The 16,146-nt window shown below is 38.1% G+C and overlaps 1 protein-coding gene across 1 annotated transcript; it reads left to right on the top strand.

Annotated features, from left to right (window-relative positions):
- The first annotated feature begins 15,663 nt into the window (after window positions 1-15,663).
- LOC111998096 (uncharacterized) lies at window positions 15,664-16,146 on the top strand. Its single transcript, XM_024030205.2, has one exon. It carries the CDS (start codon window positions 15,664-15,666, stop codon window positions 16,144-16,146), a length of 483 nt encoding a protein of 160 aa, XP_023885973.2.

Raw genomic sequence — 16,146 nt, 5'->3', positions numbered from 1 at the left:
CTAATTCAACGCCTTGGGATGAATCACAGCACGACTGGGTTCCCGGTGAACCAGGTCCTGGCTTTCGATTCGTGTTGCACAAAGGACAGGGCTTCAGAAGCGAACCTCCAATGTTGTATGGCTCATTCAACGAAGAGTACTCGATACAATTCACAAGCACTAATATAAAAGCCAATATTGTAAAGAGGACAGACCATTTGTACTCCATTTTCTAATGTAAAATCAAATAAACAATTAATGGTGATGGTTGGAAAAAGGTCTGTAACTTCACTATTTAAGAGGCTATCAGAAGTTGCTGCATATAAACTTAGAGCTGTACTGGCTGCTGAAAGAAGGAAAAGGGCAGATAGTGGAAGTCATAAATTATTTATTTATTTTAGTCACTATACTAATCTCTTTACCTTTTTGGTACTTTTATCTAATCAATAAAGACACAACCTTTTGAATAAAAAACAAATTGTTTTTATTTTTTATTTTTTTATTTTTTTAATTTTTATAGTAAATTTGAATATATCATGTGTAGACTGAAAAGTGTATGAGAATATTGAGATTAACTACTGTGAAAATGGAGAGAGAGAAAGAAGCTCTGAAGAAAGTGATGCGCTGGAGAGAAGTACCAAGAAATTTAAAGATAACCATTGTGATGAGGAATGTCAATCTGGAAACTCTGGAACTAATGCTTATACATTTAGGAGCTATAAGGATAAGTTGGTGGGGGATATTCCAGGGGCGTACGAACAAGCCTTTGGCTTTGAGGCTTTCATGGAGGATGAAGCAGACTCGGACTGTGAAGAGTCTAGTCTCTGTGAAGGTATGGTGGCGGTTTCTCTGTCAAAAGAAGAAAAGATCAGAATCCGTGTACTGTGGGGAAATGCCATCATTGTCAAAACGTTTGGGCGAAAAGTGGGTTTTCTTTTTCTGTCAACTAAATTGCGATCTATGTGGAGGCCATCTGGAAGAATGGATATCATTGATCTAGGTAACGATTTTTTTCTCGTTAAGTTTGAGCTGAAAATTGACCTAGACGTGGTCTTAAAAGGGGGTCCCTGGTTTGTTGGCCAACAGTTTCTTGCCATTAGGAAATGGGAGCCGGAGTTTAAGGCGGAGGAAGCTACTCTTTCCTCTGTGGCTGTTTGGATTAGGTTGCCTGGATTACCTATTGAGTTTTATGAACCCACCATTCTCAAGAAAATTGGTCGGGCAATTGGTCCTGTTTTGCGTATTGACTCTTTTACAGCGAATGGTGCTAGAGGCCGTTTTGCTAGACTGTGTGTACAGATTAACATTGATCAACCCCTCATCAATACTGTAAAAATTGGTAAAATGTCTCAGCCTGTCCAATATGAAGGGATCAACATGCTTTGTTTTGCATGCGGCCGTTTAGGTCATCGTATGGATAATTGTCTAGCAGTGGTTCGAAGCAATGCAGGGACTAATACAAGGCCCCCTACACAGTCACCACCGGAAAACCAAATGGCCTCTGATTCGTTGGTGTGTGACCAGGCCGGGGATCCTTTGAAGGATCATACTACTTCCAATGCTGATGTGGTGTTGGAACAAGTGGGCAAGGTGTATGGTGAGTGGATGGTTGTGGCACGTAAGAAAAAACCCAACGGGAAGAATAGCACCCACTCAAATGGAATCAGAGTTGATGAGACTAAGGGGCAGGATGTGCCACCAAATCCAAGGGATCCCCAAGCAATCCCTCGTGATGCGGCCCCTGACACCAGAAAAGACATGAAGCGTAAGGCTTCTATGTCTAATGCTGGCAAGGATAGACACCTTGGAGGAAATAGTCAGGATAAGATTGGCTCTAGTCAAGGTCCAATTAAGGGCAATAAGGGGCTTTCCTATAAAGCTTCCAGTACCTTATCTAAACCAAACCATAGGAAATCTGTTGCTGACTGCGTGGTGAACCATAGTTTGGGTTGGGATCAAAACCCTTGGCTTCCTAAGACCCTACATAACACTAACTCCCTTTTTTGCTTCGGTGCTGGGTCCTCTGAAAATGACTTCTCAAGACTTCCTTTGGGCAAGACTTCTGAAAGGGGAAATAATTCCTGTGGGGAGGTCAACTATTGCGGGAATCCAAAGGGACCCGACGGAGATCATGGGGTGGTCCAGTACAGAGGAGATGGAGGCATGGAAGAATATCTTCCCGTTAACAGAGATCAGTGCACGACTGGGGTATCTTCCGATGACGGACGAGGCGTGGTTCACCACTCCAAACCCATATTGGCACTTCTTGACGGATCTGCCAAAGTTTCCTCCGTTGATGTCTCAGCTGCCAGGGCATCTATTCGAGCAACCCCTTTGCGAAAAATCGCTGAGTGTCCTGGAGGAAATTTTTCTGGAGCCGGAGATTTCGCAGAGGAAAATCCTCCTAGAGAAACCCATCGAAATGGCCATCATGGGAAATCTGTTCAAGGTGAAGCTTCTGCAGTTCTCAGTCCTTTCAATAGCTCTCACTCTCAATATCTGCAGCAACATGGGTCCGTTAGGTGTGTTGAAGCATGTGGTGAATCTTTTCTCGGAAATCATTCGGGTGAAGAGAGAGTTGAAACAAACATGGAGGTTGAGGGAGACGGGTGAGGACCCTTCCCCGACTTATTTTGATTCCTGGTTAAATCTAAATCCTATTATGAATATATTAATATGGAATTGCAGAGGGGCAATGAAGCCCAACTTCAAGAAGACTGCACTGGATATTATTGAATGGCACCAACCTACTATCTTTGTCGTTACAGAAACTCGGATTGATGGGCCGAGAGCTGATAGCATTATTAGAGGCCTGCCATTTGATGGGGCTTACTTAACTGAAACTATTGGTTTTGCTAGGGGCATCTGGCTTTTATGGCGTTCTGAACTTGTGGATATGGACATTCTCTCTGCCACTGAACAAGAGATTCATACCATTATTCAGGTTAGATCCTCCTCTCTTACTTGGCTTCTTAGTGCTATTTATGGTAGTCCCCGTTTTAGGGAACATAGCTTGTTATGGAACAATTTGAAAATTCTTTTTGTTAGACATAATCTTCCGTGGGCGGTGATGGGGGATTTTAATGATGTCACAAAGGAAGAAGAAAAATATGGGGGCAATGGGATTAATTGTAGAAGGGTTAATGCTTATAATGAGTGTATGAATTTTTGTAATTTGCTTGATTTGGGGTTCTTTGGTCCTAAGTTCACTTGGTCAAATTGTCGGGAGTTCTCTGAGTTAATTCAACAAAGGCTTGACAGAGTTTGGGTGAATCCCGGTTGGAAACTTTTATACCCTGAGGCCAGTGTTTCTCACTTGGCTCGTATTAGTTCGGACCACTGCCCTCTTCTCTTATCTCTGTTGCCGAATCTTGGTCAAAGGGGTCTTCGCCCATTTCGTTTCCAGCCTATGTGGTTAAACCATGATGGTTTTCCTGGTGTTGTGAGGGAAGCGTGGGAAGGAAACAGTCAGGATGTTTGCTTTGCAGTTGAAAATTTTACTCGGAAGGCTAAGACTTGGAATAAAGAGGTTTTTGGAGATATCTTTTGGAGGAAAAGGAATCTAACTACGAGACTCCTTGGTGCGGAGAAAGCCCTTGCAAATAACCCATCGCAAAGATTGATTGATATTCATAAGTTTCTTTCTGGGGAGATGGAGAAGATTCTTGTTTTGGAAGAGGAGTTGTGGGGAATGAAAGCTAGGATTAATTGGCTGATTCAGGGTGAGCGCAACACCACTTTCTTCCATATCACCGCTTTGAATAGAAGGAGTAGTAATCGCATTGTTGGCATAAATGATTCTAATGGAAACTGGATTGTTGATATTGACAGAGTAAAGGAGATTTTCCTCATGGGGTTTAAAAAACTCTATTCTTCCGAGCAGGTCTTTTGTGAGAGAACCTTTCAGAACCCCTTTCTATTTGAAAATTCCCTCTCGGACTCTGAGGCCTTTAATTTGACCTTGCCTCCCTCAGATGCTGAAATTCTATTTGCCCTCAATTCAATGAAAGCTTTCAAAGCTCCTGGACCAGACGGTCTCCATGCTGGTTTTTTCCAGAGATTCTGGTTGGTTGTTGGGGACTCTGTTAAAATGGAAGTGAAAAGAATTTTTCAGACTAAAAAGGTTCCTCAATGTCTTAACAGAACCCTTATAGCCCTGATTCCGAAAAATTTGGGCCCTGAAACAATTAGTCACTTTAGACCCATTAGTCTCTGCAATACTTTGTACAAAGTTGTGTAAAAAATTCTTGTTCTAAGAATGAAGCATCTTATGCCTAGTCAGTTTTGCCCTTCCCAAACTGCCTTTGTTGTTGGCAGAAGAGGTACAGATAATGTTATTGTGGCCTAAGAACTCCTCTATGCAATGGAAAGGATGAAAGGGCGGACAGGTTATATGATAATAAAGATTGACCTTGAGAAGACTTATGACCGTTTGGAATGGGGTTTCGTGAGAAATATGCTTGCCAGTCTCAACTTTCACATGGACACGGTGAATTTGGTATTGAGTTGCATTTCCACTACATCTGTTTCCCTTCTCTTTAATGGCGAACAACTTGATGAATTCCAACCTTCAAGAGGGCTGCGGCAAGGAGATCCGATCTCTCCCTATATATTTATTTTATGTATGGAATTTCTAAGTGCTTTAATCAACAAGAAGTGTGAGGAGGGTGTTTGGGGCAGGGTTAAAGCCTTAAGGAATGGACCGGGCTTCTCACATATCTTCTTTACTGATGACCTTCTTTTATTTGCCAAAGCTACACAGGAGAACTGTGAAGCCATTTTTGAGGTCTTGGAGGAATTTTGCTCGGCAACGGGTCTAAAGATCAGTCGTGAAAAACCTAAAGTCTTTTTCTCTCCTACTGTGTCAACTGAAGATAGGGTGAACTTAACAAACCAGCTGGATATTTGCGAGACAAACAATTTGGGCAACTATCTTGGGTTTCCCTTGAGGCATAAAGGTAGAAATAGAAATGAATTCCTTTTTATTATCGATAGAGTTCAGGCCAAATTGGCTGGTTGGAAATCTAACTGTCTTTCTCCAGTTGGTAGACTTGTTCTTCTTAAGGCAGTGGTCACCCCCATTGTTGAATACTTTATGCAGTGCTGTAAACTTCCTATTAGAGTGAGTGAACGAATTGATAAGCTCACTCGTGACTTCCTTTGGGGCTCAAATGATGAAAGGCAGAGAATGCACATGGTCGGGTGGGATAAGGTGACAAATCCTACTTGCATTGGGGGGCTCGGCTTATTTCAAGTGAAAGCGAGAAATGATGCCATCCTTGCAAAATTATGTTGGCGTATCGCTTCGAATCTGGATGCGGCCTGGTCTCAAATGCTTTGTAAAAAATACTTGACCCCTGCCAGATTGAACGATAGGGGTAGAAAGTACCCCGCTTCTCGTACTTGGAAGGCTTATAAGATTGGAGGGTTGATTTTCAATAAAGGTTTGAAATGGGTTATTTCCAATGGGGAAGGTGTGAATGTTTGGAATGACTTTTGGCTGCCGTCAGGTCCGCTGAGAGGCCTAATACATGGTCCCTTGGTGGAAGGGGAAGGAAATATTTCTGTGAAAGATTTTCTGGCCTATGAGAGGAGTTTTTCTTTTGTTCTCCCTGATCTGATTGTGCAGGAAATAAGAGGCATACCCCCTGCTCTAAATTCTGCCTGCGAAGACATTCTCATTTGGGCTTTCTCCAAAGATGGTAATTTCTCCTTAATTTCAGCTTATCTACTTGCGAAAGATTTAAACCCCTTGAACCTTCCTACTTCTAAGATGTGGGTTTGGAAATCAAAAACCACGCCTTGCATCAAATTTTTCTTTTGGCTGTGCTTCCATGGCAGCATCCCCTGTAAAGAAGTCCTTGGTTCATGTGGTTTTAATCTTGATACTGTGTGTGAGCTCTGTGGTTGTAATTCTGAATCTATTATTCATATTCTTCGTGATTGTGATGTTGCGAGGAATGTTTGGAGGAATTTGGGTATAAACGATGATAACCAGGAATTTTACAATACTCCCCTTACTGTGTGGTTGAAGAAGAACTGTGAATTGTCTTTCTCGCTTGCTAGAACTGGGATTCCATGGAACTTCTTATTCCCACAAGCTGTTTGGCTTTTATGGCTGCACCGAAATAGCTATATTTTCAGGAATAAAAGAATTGATGAATCTCTCCATTTGCAGTGTATTAAGAAAAGTGTTGAGTTTTATGCTATTGTCCCAAATTCTTCTAACAAACCTCCTCGAACACAGATCCAAGTTAAATGGATGAAGCCCAATCCTGGTTGGGTAAAACTGAATACCGATGGGGCAGTTGGTGGTGCTCTCGGCAAGGCTGGTAGGGGTGGTGTGTTACATTGCAATAGAGGGAATTGGGTAGCTGGTTTTATTAGGAAGCTTGGTGCGGTGTCCAGCACTAAGGCGGAACTCTGGGCACTTAAGGATGGCCTTTTACTAGCTAAACAACTTAATATCCAGCATATTAACATTGAAATAGATGCTAAATATATTGTACATTTACTTTCTGACCCAAACACTATTAATCTGATGCTTGAACCTCTCCTAAATGATTGCAGGACCCTGATCAACTTGATGCCTAATTGCACTGTGTCCCACATATTCCGGGAAGCTAACAGTTGTGCGGATATTTTGGCAAAACTGGGAGCCGAGCTAGTTTCTGGCTTCCACATTTTGTATGAACCACCGCCTGTGGTGGAAAATGCGCTAGCTTTTGACAAAGCTGAGCTATTTTGTAATAGACTGATTATTTAATGTTATTTTCCTTCCGCTGTTTACCAAAAAAAAAAGAATATATCATATGTATTAGGACAAAACTTAGGTGCAATATTTTAGGTACTGTTCATTAGGTATTTCTCTTAAAATTCAGCCATATAACTACTTAATTAAAAAATATACTTTTATCCTATGAGAAAAAAATTCATATAGCAAAATTTTAAGAGGGGAACTTAAAGAACAATACTTAAGTATTGTACCTAAGTCTTGCCCTATCTACAATGAGTCCATCCATTTACGGATTTGTCACATATTAATTTATAAATAGTAATAATTGGATAATGGCAACGTAGAGGATAGAGTAACAACAATTATTTCGGATGTGTAAATAGATATGTTTATTTTATTAACTAACCTGATTTCCTTATTTTCCTAGAAAAAAAGAAAAAAGAAAAAGGACTTGACTTACTTTCAGACCTCGAGTCCTACCACTTCATAAGGACATTTATGGTCTTAAGTAAGCTCCAAGGGTTTGGTTTGACAATTTTACATCTCAGCTGTTCCATTTTGGTTTCATGCTTTTGGGGCAGATAGTAACTTGTTTATCCTCATTCACCCCTCTTGTGTGGTTTATCTTCTCCTTTATCTTGATGATATAATCATCATTGGCAGCAATTCTTCCTTTATCATAGGCATTATTCAGCAACTTAGTGCCATATTTGCTCTTAAAAATCTTGGTCCTTTGAGTTACTTTCTTGGTTTGTAGTTTAAGTACACTCCTACTAGTATATTTGTTCATCAGTCAAAGTATGCTCAGGATCTTTTCATCAAGTTCAAGATGCTTGATTGTAAACCTTGCTCAAATCCTTGTTCCTCTACTCATCACTTAGTTCCTGCTAATAGTCCAATTTTGCTTGATCCTACTATCTATAAGAGTATGGTTGGAGCTCTTTAATATATGACTTTCTCGAGGCCTGATCTTTCCTATGCTAATTGTTGATGCCCACTTTGGCAAGGAGGCCCAATAGTAGGAAGAAGCCCAACAATATCGGAGGAAAATAGTTAGTAAATTGAGAAGAAAACCATTAAGTTTGAATAGCAGGAATAATGGATCATATGCCTAGAAAATAGCAAATGAGCCTTAAAGAAAGTAAGCGGGCCTAAAGGAGCCCAAAGAAAGAAGTAGTAAACCCATGGGCATTATAAGAAATAGAAAGCAAGCAAGGATGGGCCAAAGAGGCCTGAAGTAATGAATTAAGTGAGTAAGGGGTTGGTAGGAAAGCCCATAAACCCCAAAAGTAAAGGATATGGTAATTTGGGCCGGGGAAGCCCAAAAGACTTAGCAAAGGCCCATGGGAATAAAGAATTAGAATGGACTGAGGATGACCAAGGAAATGAAATTGGCTGAGGATGCCCAAAAGGAAGAAATGGGCCAAGGAAGCCCTGAAGCAATGGAATGGGACAAGGAAGCCAAAAACAGCATGAATACTAGCCCAATGATAATACTGGGCCACTGGAATTAAGCAAAGGGAAAGCACATAGCAGGCCTAAAAGGGAAAGCATATAGCATGGGTCAAACAATAACACAACAGGAATGACAGAATGGCATGCCAGAAGTGCTAACAGACCCGTGAAAGAGGCAAAGAATGGATTAGAGAAGGAAAAGCCCATAATCAAGCAAGGCCCAGCCTAGAAAGGAAGTGAGACATAAAGAATGAAGGCTCAGAGACCCATTTACGCCATAAGAGGTCAAGAACGAGCAGCAGAATGTACAAACGAGCCTTTAGGTCATGGCAAACACATAAGCAGCAGATGAGCCATAGACACACATGGAAGTGGAGCACACACAAGGCTCAGGCACCACCAACTTGTACCCAACCAATACAAGAATGGTGGGCCATGGGTCAGAGGTAAGAGAGGGTATGGTCTGGCGGGGGAGGGGGGGAGGATGGATGCTGAATATATTGTACATTTACTTTCTGACCCAAACACTGTTAATCTGATGCTTGAACCTCTCCTACATGATTGCAGGACCCTGATCAACTCGATGCCTAATTGCACTGTGTCCCACATATTCTGGGAAGCTAACAGTTGTGCTGATATTTTGGCAAAAATGGGAGCCGAACTAGTTTCTAGCTTCCACATTTTGTATGAACCACCGCCTGTGGTGGAAAATGCGCTAGCTTTTGACAAAGCTGATCTATTTTGTAATAGACTGATTATTTAATATTATGTTCCTTCCGTTGTTTACCAAAAATAAAAAATAAAAACAACAGAGTTCATTAATTATTATTATTATTATTATTTTTTGGAAAAAAAACTGAGCACATTGATTATGAAAAATAAATTAGAGGGGTGTTTCAAGTTTCAACAACCAAGGGAATCGACTTCCTTTCCAATTTGATCATATTTGGTTCGAAGAAATATAAATAAATAAATTTTACTACACAGATTTGGGGAAAACATCGATTCTTGACTAATAATAAAGCATGAAGTCTACGAATAACTGAACACAATAATTAAAATACATCAATTAGGGGTATTTGGTTTGCCGTGTTGTGCTCTTGATATGATGCACGTTATCTTTATTTGGTTCATTTGATTTTTTCTAACATTACCGTAATCTAGAATTACAAAATATATCACATTATCTTAATTATATCACTTTTTTTTTTTAGAGAATCATATCACTTTTTTAAATTAAGGTAATTTTACATTACTGATAGATAGGATGTAATAATTTATAGAATGGAAAAAATTGTCCATACCAATAAATTTTATTTACAAAATTACTCTAATATATTTTGAAGCCCTAGCCCCTTTCTCATCAAACTCAAATCCCAGCCTCCTCTTTCTCTCTATAGAGCCCATTGTTTCAAATTTGATTTCATTGGACAAATTTCAATTTTGATTTTTGATTACCTGTATTGAGCCCAAGAGTTTCGATTTCATCTCTCTCTCTCTCTCTCTCTCTCTCTCTCTCTCTCTCTCTTTCTCTCTGTGCAAGAACATGAAGGGATGGTGGAGATTGGAGAATATTCTTGAATTTTGGTTTGTTCTTTGTTTGTTTGGTTGGTGAGAAAGTGAAGAAAATGACTAAATTTTGTTTATTTTTTGTGGATCTAAGTTGTTTGATTGGTGAGAAAGTGTGGGAAATGGAAAGAAAATTGTTTTATTTTCTATGGATTTGAGTTGTTTGGTTAGTGAGAAAGTAGTGAGAAAGTAAAATTGTAATAAAAATTTGTTATGTTATTTTCTGATTTTTAATTAATTTTTTTTTTTTTAGTTATGTAAAATGGATATTTTTGGAAATTCAAAAAGTTAAAATTGTAATGATCCTGTAAATGTTAAGAGCCAACCAAACACAGTAAAGTTATATTATTGTAATGAGAATACATGAATCTAATATTACAAGAATGTTACATTACTGTAATGTGACATCATGCAAACCAAACACCCCTTAATGTAGTCGTTAAATTCGACTTATCAAATATGATTGCCATGTATGAACTGTGTTCTTTTTCTTTTCTTTTTTTAGAAACTATAAACTGTGTTTTCAAGAGTATTTTTACGTTGCACAATAACTTTCACAACATTTTTCATAATATTTGAGTTGACATGTTTATATTAGTTTGCATTTGAGTCTGTTCGTTGATATTATTTTATTATCTACCATTAACAACTTGCCGCCTCAATAATTGTGAAATATTTTGTGACTCCCATTTAATGTTAACTAGCCTCCCATTGATTGCAAAAAGTAACAACATAATACAAAACGACAAAATAGAAAAAGAAGATAACAACCAGCCTAGACGTACCTCAAACCCTCATAGTCTCGTCTTTACTCCCTATATAAGAAACATACCTCTTTGAAAAGAAAGATGGTGATGAAATGAGAAAAAAATTGTGAAGATCAAAGAAACTGTGGAAATAAACTCAAGAAAGAGATAAAGAAGAAGAGATTAGAAAAAGTATGAGATTAATAAAAAATTACAAAAACAGAAATACATAAACTAAAAAATTAATAATTTGAACCATGTTAAAGGAAACAAACCTTTCTAAAATTGGAGATAGTGATGAAGTGAGCAAAAAGTTGAGGTAATCCAAAAGTCTATGCGAAGAAACTGAAAAGAGACATGTAGATGTATTTAAATAGATATGGTGTGTACTAATTTTGAGGAAAAAGATTTGTCAAATGTGTGAGATATATCTAAATAGAGATAGTATGTGCCAATTTTTAAGAAAAAATGATGCGTCAAACTTTTGAAATTTATTATAACTGTTTAGAAAAAAATTTGAAAAAATATTTTTAAAGTATTTAACCAAAAATTTTGGTGCCAAAAACTTGCGGCGATTTCATTTTGGAAATTAGAAAAAAGAAAAAACAAAACATAAATTTAATATTAGAAATGGGAGAGATAAAAGAGGCTAAAATTTAAAATTTTGAAAATGAGTAGTTTTACATGAGAGTCAGTGATATATTTTTACGAGATTGTCCTTAACTTTTGTCTTTGTTTAAACTTAGGTGCATGAGTATTTTTAAGTTACAAAAATGAGGATCCCAAATAAGAGAAGTCATTTAAATAATAAATATATATACTATTTAACAATTTATTGTGATTTTTCTCTGTTAACATTATCTCTAATTCTAACTTTTTTTTATATAATTATTAAATTAATCACTCCATTCATTTAGATTTTTCCATAAATAGGATTGTAGATTAAGTTCATTTAAGATTTTTTTTTTAAAAGGCCAAATAAATGGTAAAAGTTGATGATAATTATTGTTTTTCTTTAATAATATATGTAATATATTTAGTCTCACTTAGGATATATTATGCTCTTTCGTTAAATCTTTAAAACTCTCAACAAGATTTTTTTTCCCAAGTGCTTTTGTTAAATCTCTAAAGTCATGTACATGATTTTTTTTTTCTTTTAATCCATAGGTTATTACTATCTTATGGTTTGATTTGTAAGATTATTTAGCCATGTGTGTGTGCGCGTGCGTATGTGTATGTGAGTGAGTGTGTGAGAGAGACTTAAAACAAAGTATATGGAAAAAGTTTATCTTTAAATTGATTTGGAGGAAATTACTCTAACCCACCATGTAAAAATTGATAAAATCATTTATGTGTAGTTTTAGTCACACAACTTATTTAATAAATCATGTAACTTGTTTAAAGAATACACATGGATGGTTTATGAGTTGCCACATATTAGATTAGGATATCTCCAAACCAATTTGGACAAAAAAAATTTCCAACTAATATAATCATGTAAACTTAATATGAGCATAAACATAAACAAGGATAAATAAAATAAATTGGCGTAAATGCATTTTTAGTCCCTAAATTTTGGGCTCATTTCTATTTTTGTCCCTACATTTCTATTTTACCGCTTTTAGTCCCTAAAATGAAAAACAAGTTCCATTTTGGTCATTACCGTCACTCACTTAACGAAAATTACTGATGTGGCAAACAGAGTGCACTGTTGACACAATAAATGCTGATGTGTCCATTAAAATAATATTAAAAAATTTATTTGGTATTTAAAATATGCTGCTTTAGCATTTTAATTTAAAATTTTAAAAAAAGAAATTCCAATGTTCTAATTTTCTTTTCATTATTTTTTAGGAAGAATGTGTAGATTTTCTCATATTCTTCCCCCATAAAATGATTGATTGTTCTCCATGTTCTTCCCCAAGAACATGGTTGCCCAAAAAAATTAAAAACTCAAGATTTTCTTTTCTTTTCTTGCATTTTTTTAGCACCAAAACAGGGAAAAACACATACAAAAACCATGATCAAACTCAACAATTCTAACACAATCAACTAACAAAATTCAAACCACGGTCAGATCAAAAGCAAAATCACCAAAACCTAAAGCCGATTCTTATCAATAAAATACACCTAAACACAAGCCAATCCTCATCAGTTTTAGATCTGGTTAGAATTGAAACCCAAAATAAACATGAATTCAAATCTAATTTCATCTTAAACATGAACACAACCCAGAAAATTTAATCTTAAGAATACAAACTTAGAACACAACTAGAATACAAGATCACAAATACAATAACCTCCATAACACAAGAACACGCACAAACCCGAAACCTCCAGCAGATCAAACATCAAAACCCATTAAGACCAAAACGTCTCAAATCCAAAACACCAAAACATCTTAAATCCAAAAAACCAAAAATCCATTGAGACCAAAATCCAGCAATCACAATCTGATTGAGAGAGACCCACCGATTTGAGAGAGAGACATCAATCTGAGAGAGAAATTGAGTTGAGTCGTGTTGCCTTGCTCTTCCTCTAAACCTCGATCTGATAATTTCAATTATCCAAATCTAAAAAATAGAGAGAGAGAGAGAGAGAGAGAGAGAGTTAGAGAATGTCTTCGGCAAAGACAGCGCGGAAAAGAGGATCGTCGGTGACGGCATCGAAGGAGAATGGTACGAAGGTTGAAGAGCGAAAGGGCTGGGTTCACCGTCAATATGCTTCAAATCACCACTGATTAGCCACTCTCTCTCTAAACCCAAATCCAAACCACCGCCGACCTCCGCCCCTTTCTCTACCCAAATCCAAAGCACCACATCTCAGCCCCACTTTCTCTAAACCCAGATCAAAGCCATATCCCAAAAACTAGAACCTGAACTTAAAGAGAAAAAGAAATAAGAGAAAGCAAAGAGGGAGAGAGTGGAATTTGAGTCTTTGACCCGAAAGGGAGAGAGAGATAGGAAAATGAAAAATGAGTTTGCACAGTGTTTGAGTTTTGTGTTTATTGATGATGTTGTGTTTGGTTGACAAGAAAATTTAAGAAAAATTGAGAAAGTTACTGCAAGTTTTTTTTTCTTAGTCTTTAAAACTGAAAAGAAAAAAAAGGTTATTTTTTTAAATTTAAATTAGAATTGCAAAATTAAATTTTTTTTAAAATTTTAAATTAAAATGCTAAAGTGGCATATTTTAAATACCAATGAATTTTCTATAATATTATTTTAATGGACATGTTAGCATTTACTGTCCCAACAGTACATTCCGTTTGCCACATCAGTAATTTCTGTTATGTGAGTGACAATAAGGACTAAAATGAAACTTGTTTTTCATTTTAGGGACTAAAAACAATAAAATAGAATTATAGGGACCAAAATAAAAATGAGCCCAAAATATAATGACCAAAAGTACATTTACACCTTTAATTTTTTCAAATATCACATTTTTATTCTAAACATGTATAAGACAAATAAAATATTAAAATGGAGAACGAAATCAAAATATTGATATCAATATAATTGTATTCATGAACATAATCATTAATAAAAATATTTTGGTTTGTTATAGCTCTTATTTAATTTTGTATTTTCGTAATTGTTATAGAAATGTTTTAATAAATTGAGTGTAAATATTTAATATTATTAATATTGTACGGTATGAAACTCTCCCGAGCCCATTTGGGCTTTTCACCTTGAATTTCAACTTTACGACTTGGCCCATGAGCCCAACTTACTCATCTAAAACCAGGCTTTATGACATTAAGCCCGACCCAAAACCTTTCAAGCTAGTCACTACAATACATACACGCCACTGCCCATCGTCCGGGAATTGCTTGGCAAAATACGCCCCGGGCGGATGCATGATTGCTCGGAGTAAAATGCACTTGGTTATTCGGCGATATGTTGCCGAACATCTCTCCTGAAGTGGGGAGCCAGTTCCAATGCCACTCACACCACGCCCTACTCCCACCTAAACATCCACTTACGATTAACGATATTGGACCTCCTATTGCGCTGACCTCAAAGGCAATCATAATCCCTTCACTAACTTTGGGCTATAAATATGAGAAGAGAAGAAGAGAAAAGGGTTGGTTGGGAGAGCGAGAGAACTACTGAGAGTTAAGTGGTAGAGCTATAAGGAAGAGGGAAGGTATGAACATTTTAGAGTTACTACTGAGTCTTCAAGAAAGAATCACCCAGTGTAGGAAACCCAAAACCCACATTACAAATAAATTATGAGCCCAAGACAGAGACAGCCTTTTAAGCCCTTTTTGGGGGCGCACAATTGGCGCAGTCTGTGGGAATCTCCTACAAAGTTGTGGTTTAACCGAGACTCACTCGCGGAAAAATGTCCGGAAGACGTTCCGGGAGCGATGCTGAAAGCGGTTTAGTGGGATCTTCTCGGGGATCATCCTGGCGAGAATAGAGGCAAAAAAGGTGCGAAGATAGGGATCGTGAATGAGAGGAAGAGCGGTTTGGCCTCGGAGAGGGGTTGTACCAAACACAACGGACAGTGTCAGGCGCTTCAGAGCACAGGCAATTTGACGAAAGAGACAAGGAGCTCGAGCGGCTGCGTAGGTTGGTTAGATATCTGGAGCTGGAAGCAGGGGGTAGGCACCGTAGAAGTGATTGAGACAACCGAGAAGGAAGATCTGGTACGAGCGAAGATCGTTACGGAATGGGGTCCAATCAATCTAGTTCCCGTCGACACCGAGACCGTTCGCATTTGTGAAAATCCCGTCAGCGACGGTACCGTTCACGTTCACGGGAATATGTAGATCAGGGTTCAGATTCCCCCAAAGAACGACGGCCCCATAATGCCGCCATGGATGCAATGAGCCGCGCACTACATAGAGTTGCTCGGTCACCGTTCTCAGATGACATTGAGTGGGCCCTGATGTTGGACAGATTTACGTGCCCTCCATTCAATTCCTACGATGGCAAAATAAATCCGGTGGAGCATGTCAAACACTATATCTAGATAATGTCACTGCATACTCATAATGATGCGCTGATATGCAAAGTATTCTCCTCAAGCCTTGGCCCTACCGCTTTGAGATAGTTTAATGGATTGCAGAAGGGCTCCATCCACAATTTTGCCGAGCTGATACAGGAGTTTGGTGTTCAGTTTGTAACCTACAGCCGAGTACCACAGCCAATAAACGTGTTGCTATCCATGAAAATGAGGGTAGGAGAAACCCTTCGTAGCTATGCTAGCCGGTACTGGCAACTCTACAATGAGATCAGCGAGGGCAACGAAAAGATTGCTGCAAGCACTTTTAGGATGGGATTGCCCAAAGATTTTGGACTATGGGAATCATTGACTAAGAAGCTTCCCGAGGACATGAGGCAATTGATGAGGCGCATTGAGGATTATAAACAACTGGAGGATGACCGGCTACAAAGCAAAGGTAAAGCGCCAATGATAAATTGTCCTCGGCAGGGTGGCTTCCCACCCAGGACCCGAGGGAGTCTGAGGATTGAGGTGGCGGAAGCACAGGTAGGGGAGGTAAATGTAACATTTAAGGAGCCAGTGCATATGATTGTAGACAAGATTAAGAATGAGCCGTACTTTAAGTGGCCGAACAAGATAGGGGGTGACCCATCTAGGAGAAATCAAAACTTGTATTGTACTTACCACAAAGATAAAGGCCATACTACATAG

The sequence above is a fragment of the Quercus suber genome, unplaced genomic scaffold (genome assembly GCF_002906115.3).
Source record: "Quercus suber isolate HL8 unplaced genomic scaffold, Cork oak 2.0 scaffold_223, whole genome shotgun sequence".
NCBI classification, from domain to species: domain Eukaryota; kingdom Viridiplantae; phylum Streptophyta; class Magnoliopsida; order Fagales; family Fagaceae; genus Quercus; species Quercus suber.
The sequence above is the reverse complement of the archived record's forward strand: the minus strand, read 5'-3'. Positions and strand labels throughout refer to the sequence as shown.

Bases quoted from the DNA above. Each gene is read 5' to 3' on its own strand.
- LOC111998096 (XM_024030205.2), top strand. From the start codon at position 15,664: ATGAGGGTAGGAGAAACCCTTCGTAGCTATGCTAGCCGGTACTGGCAA.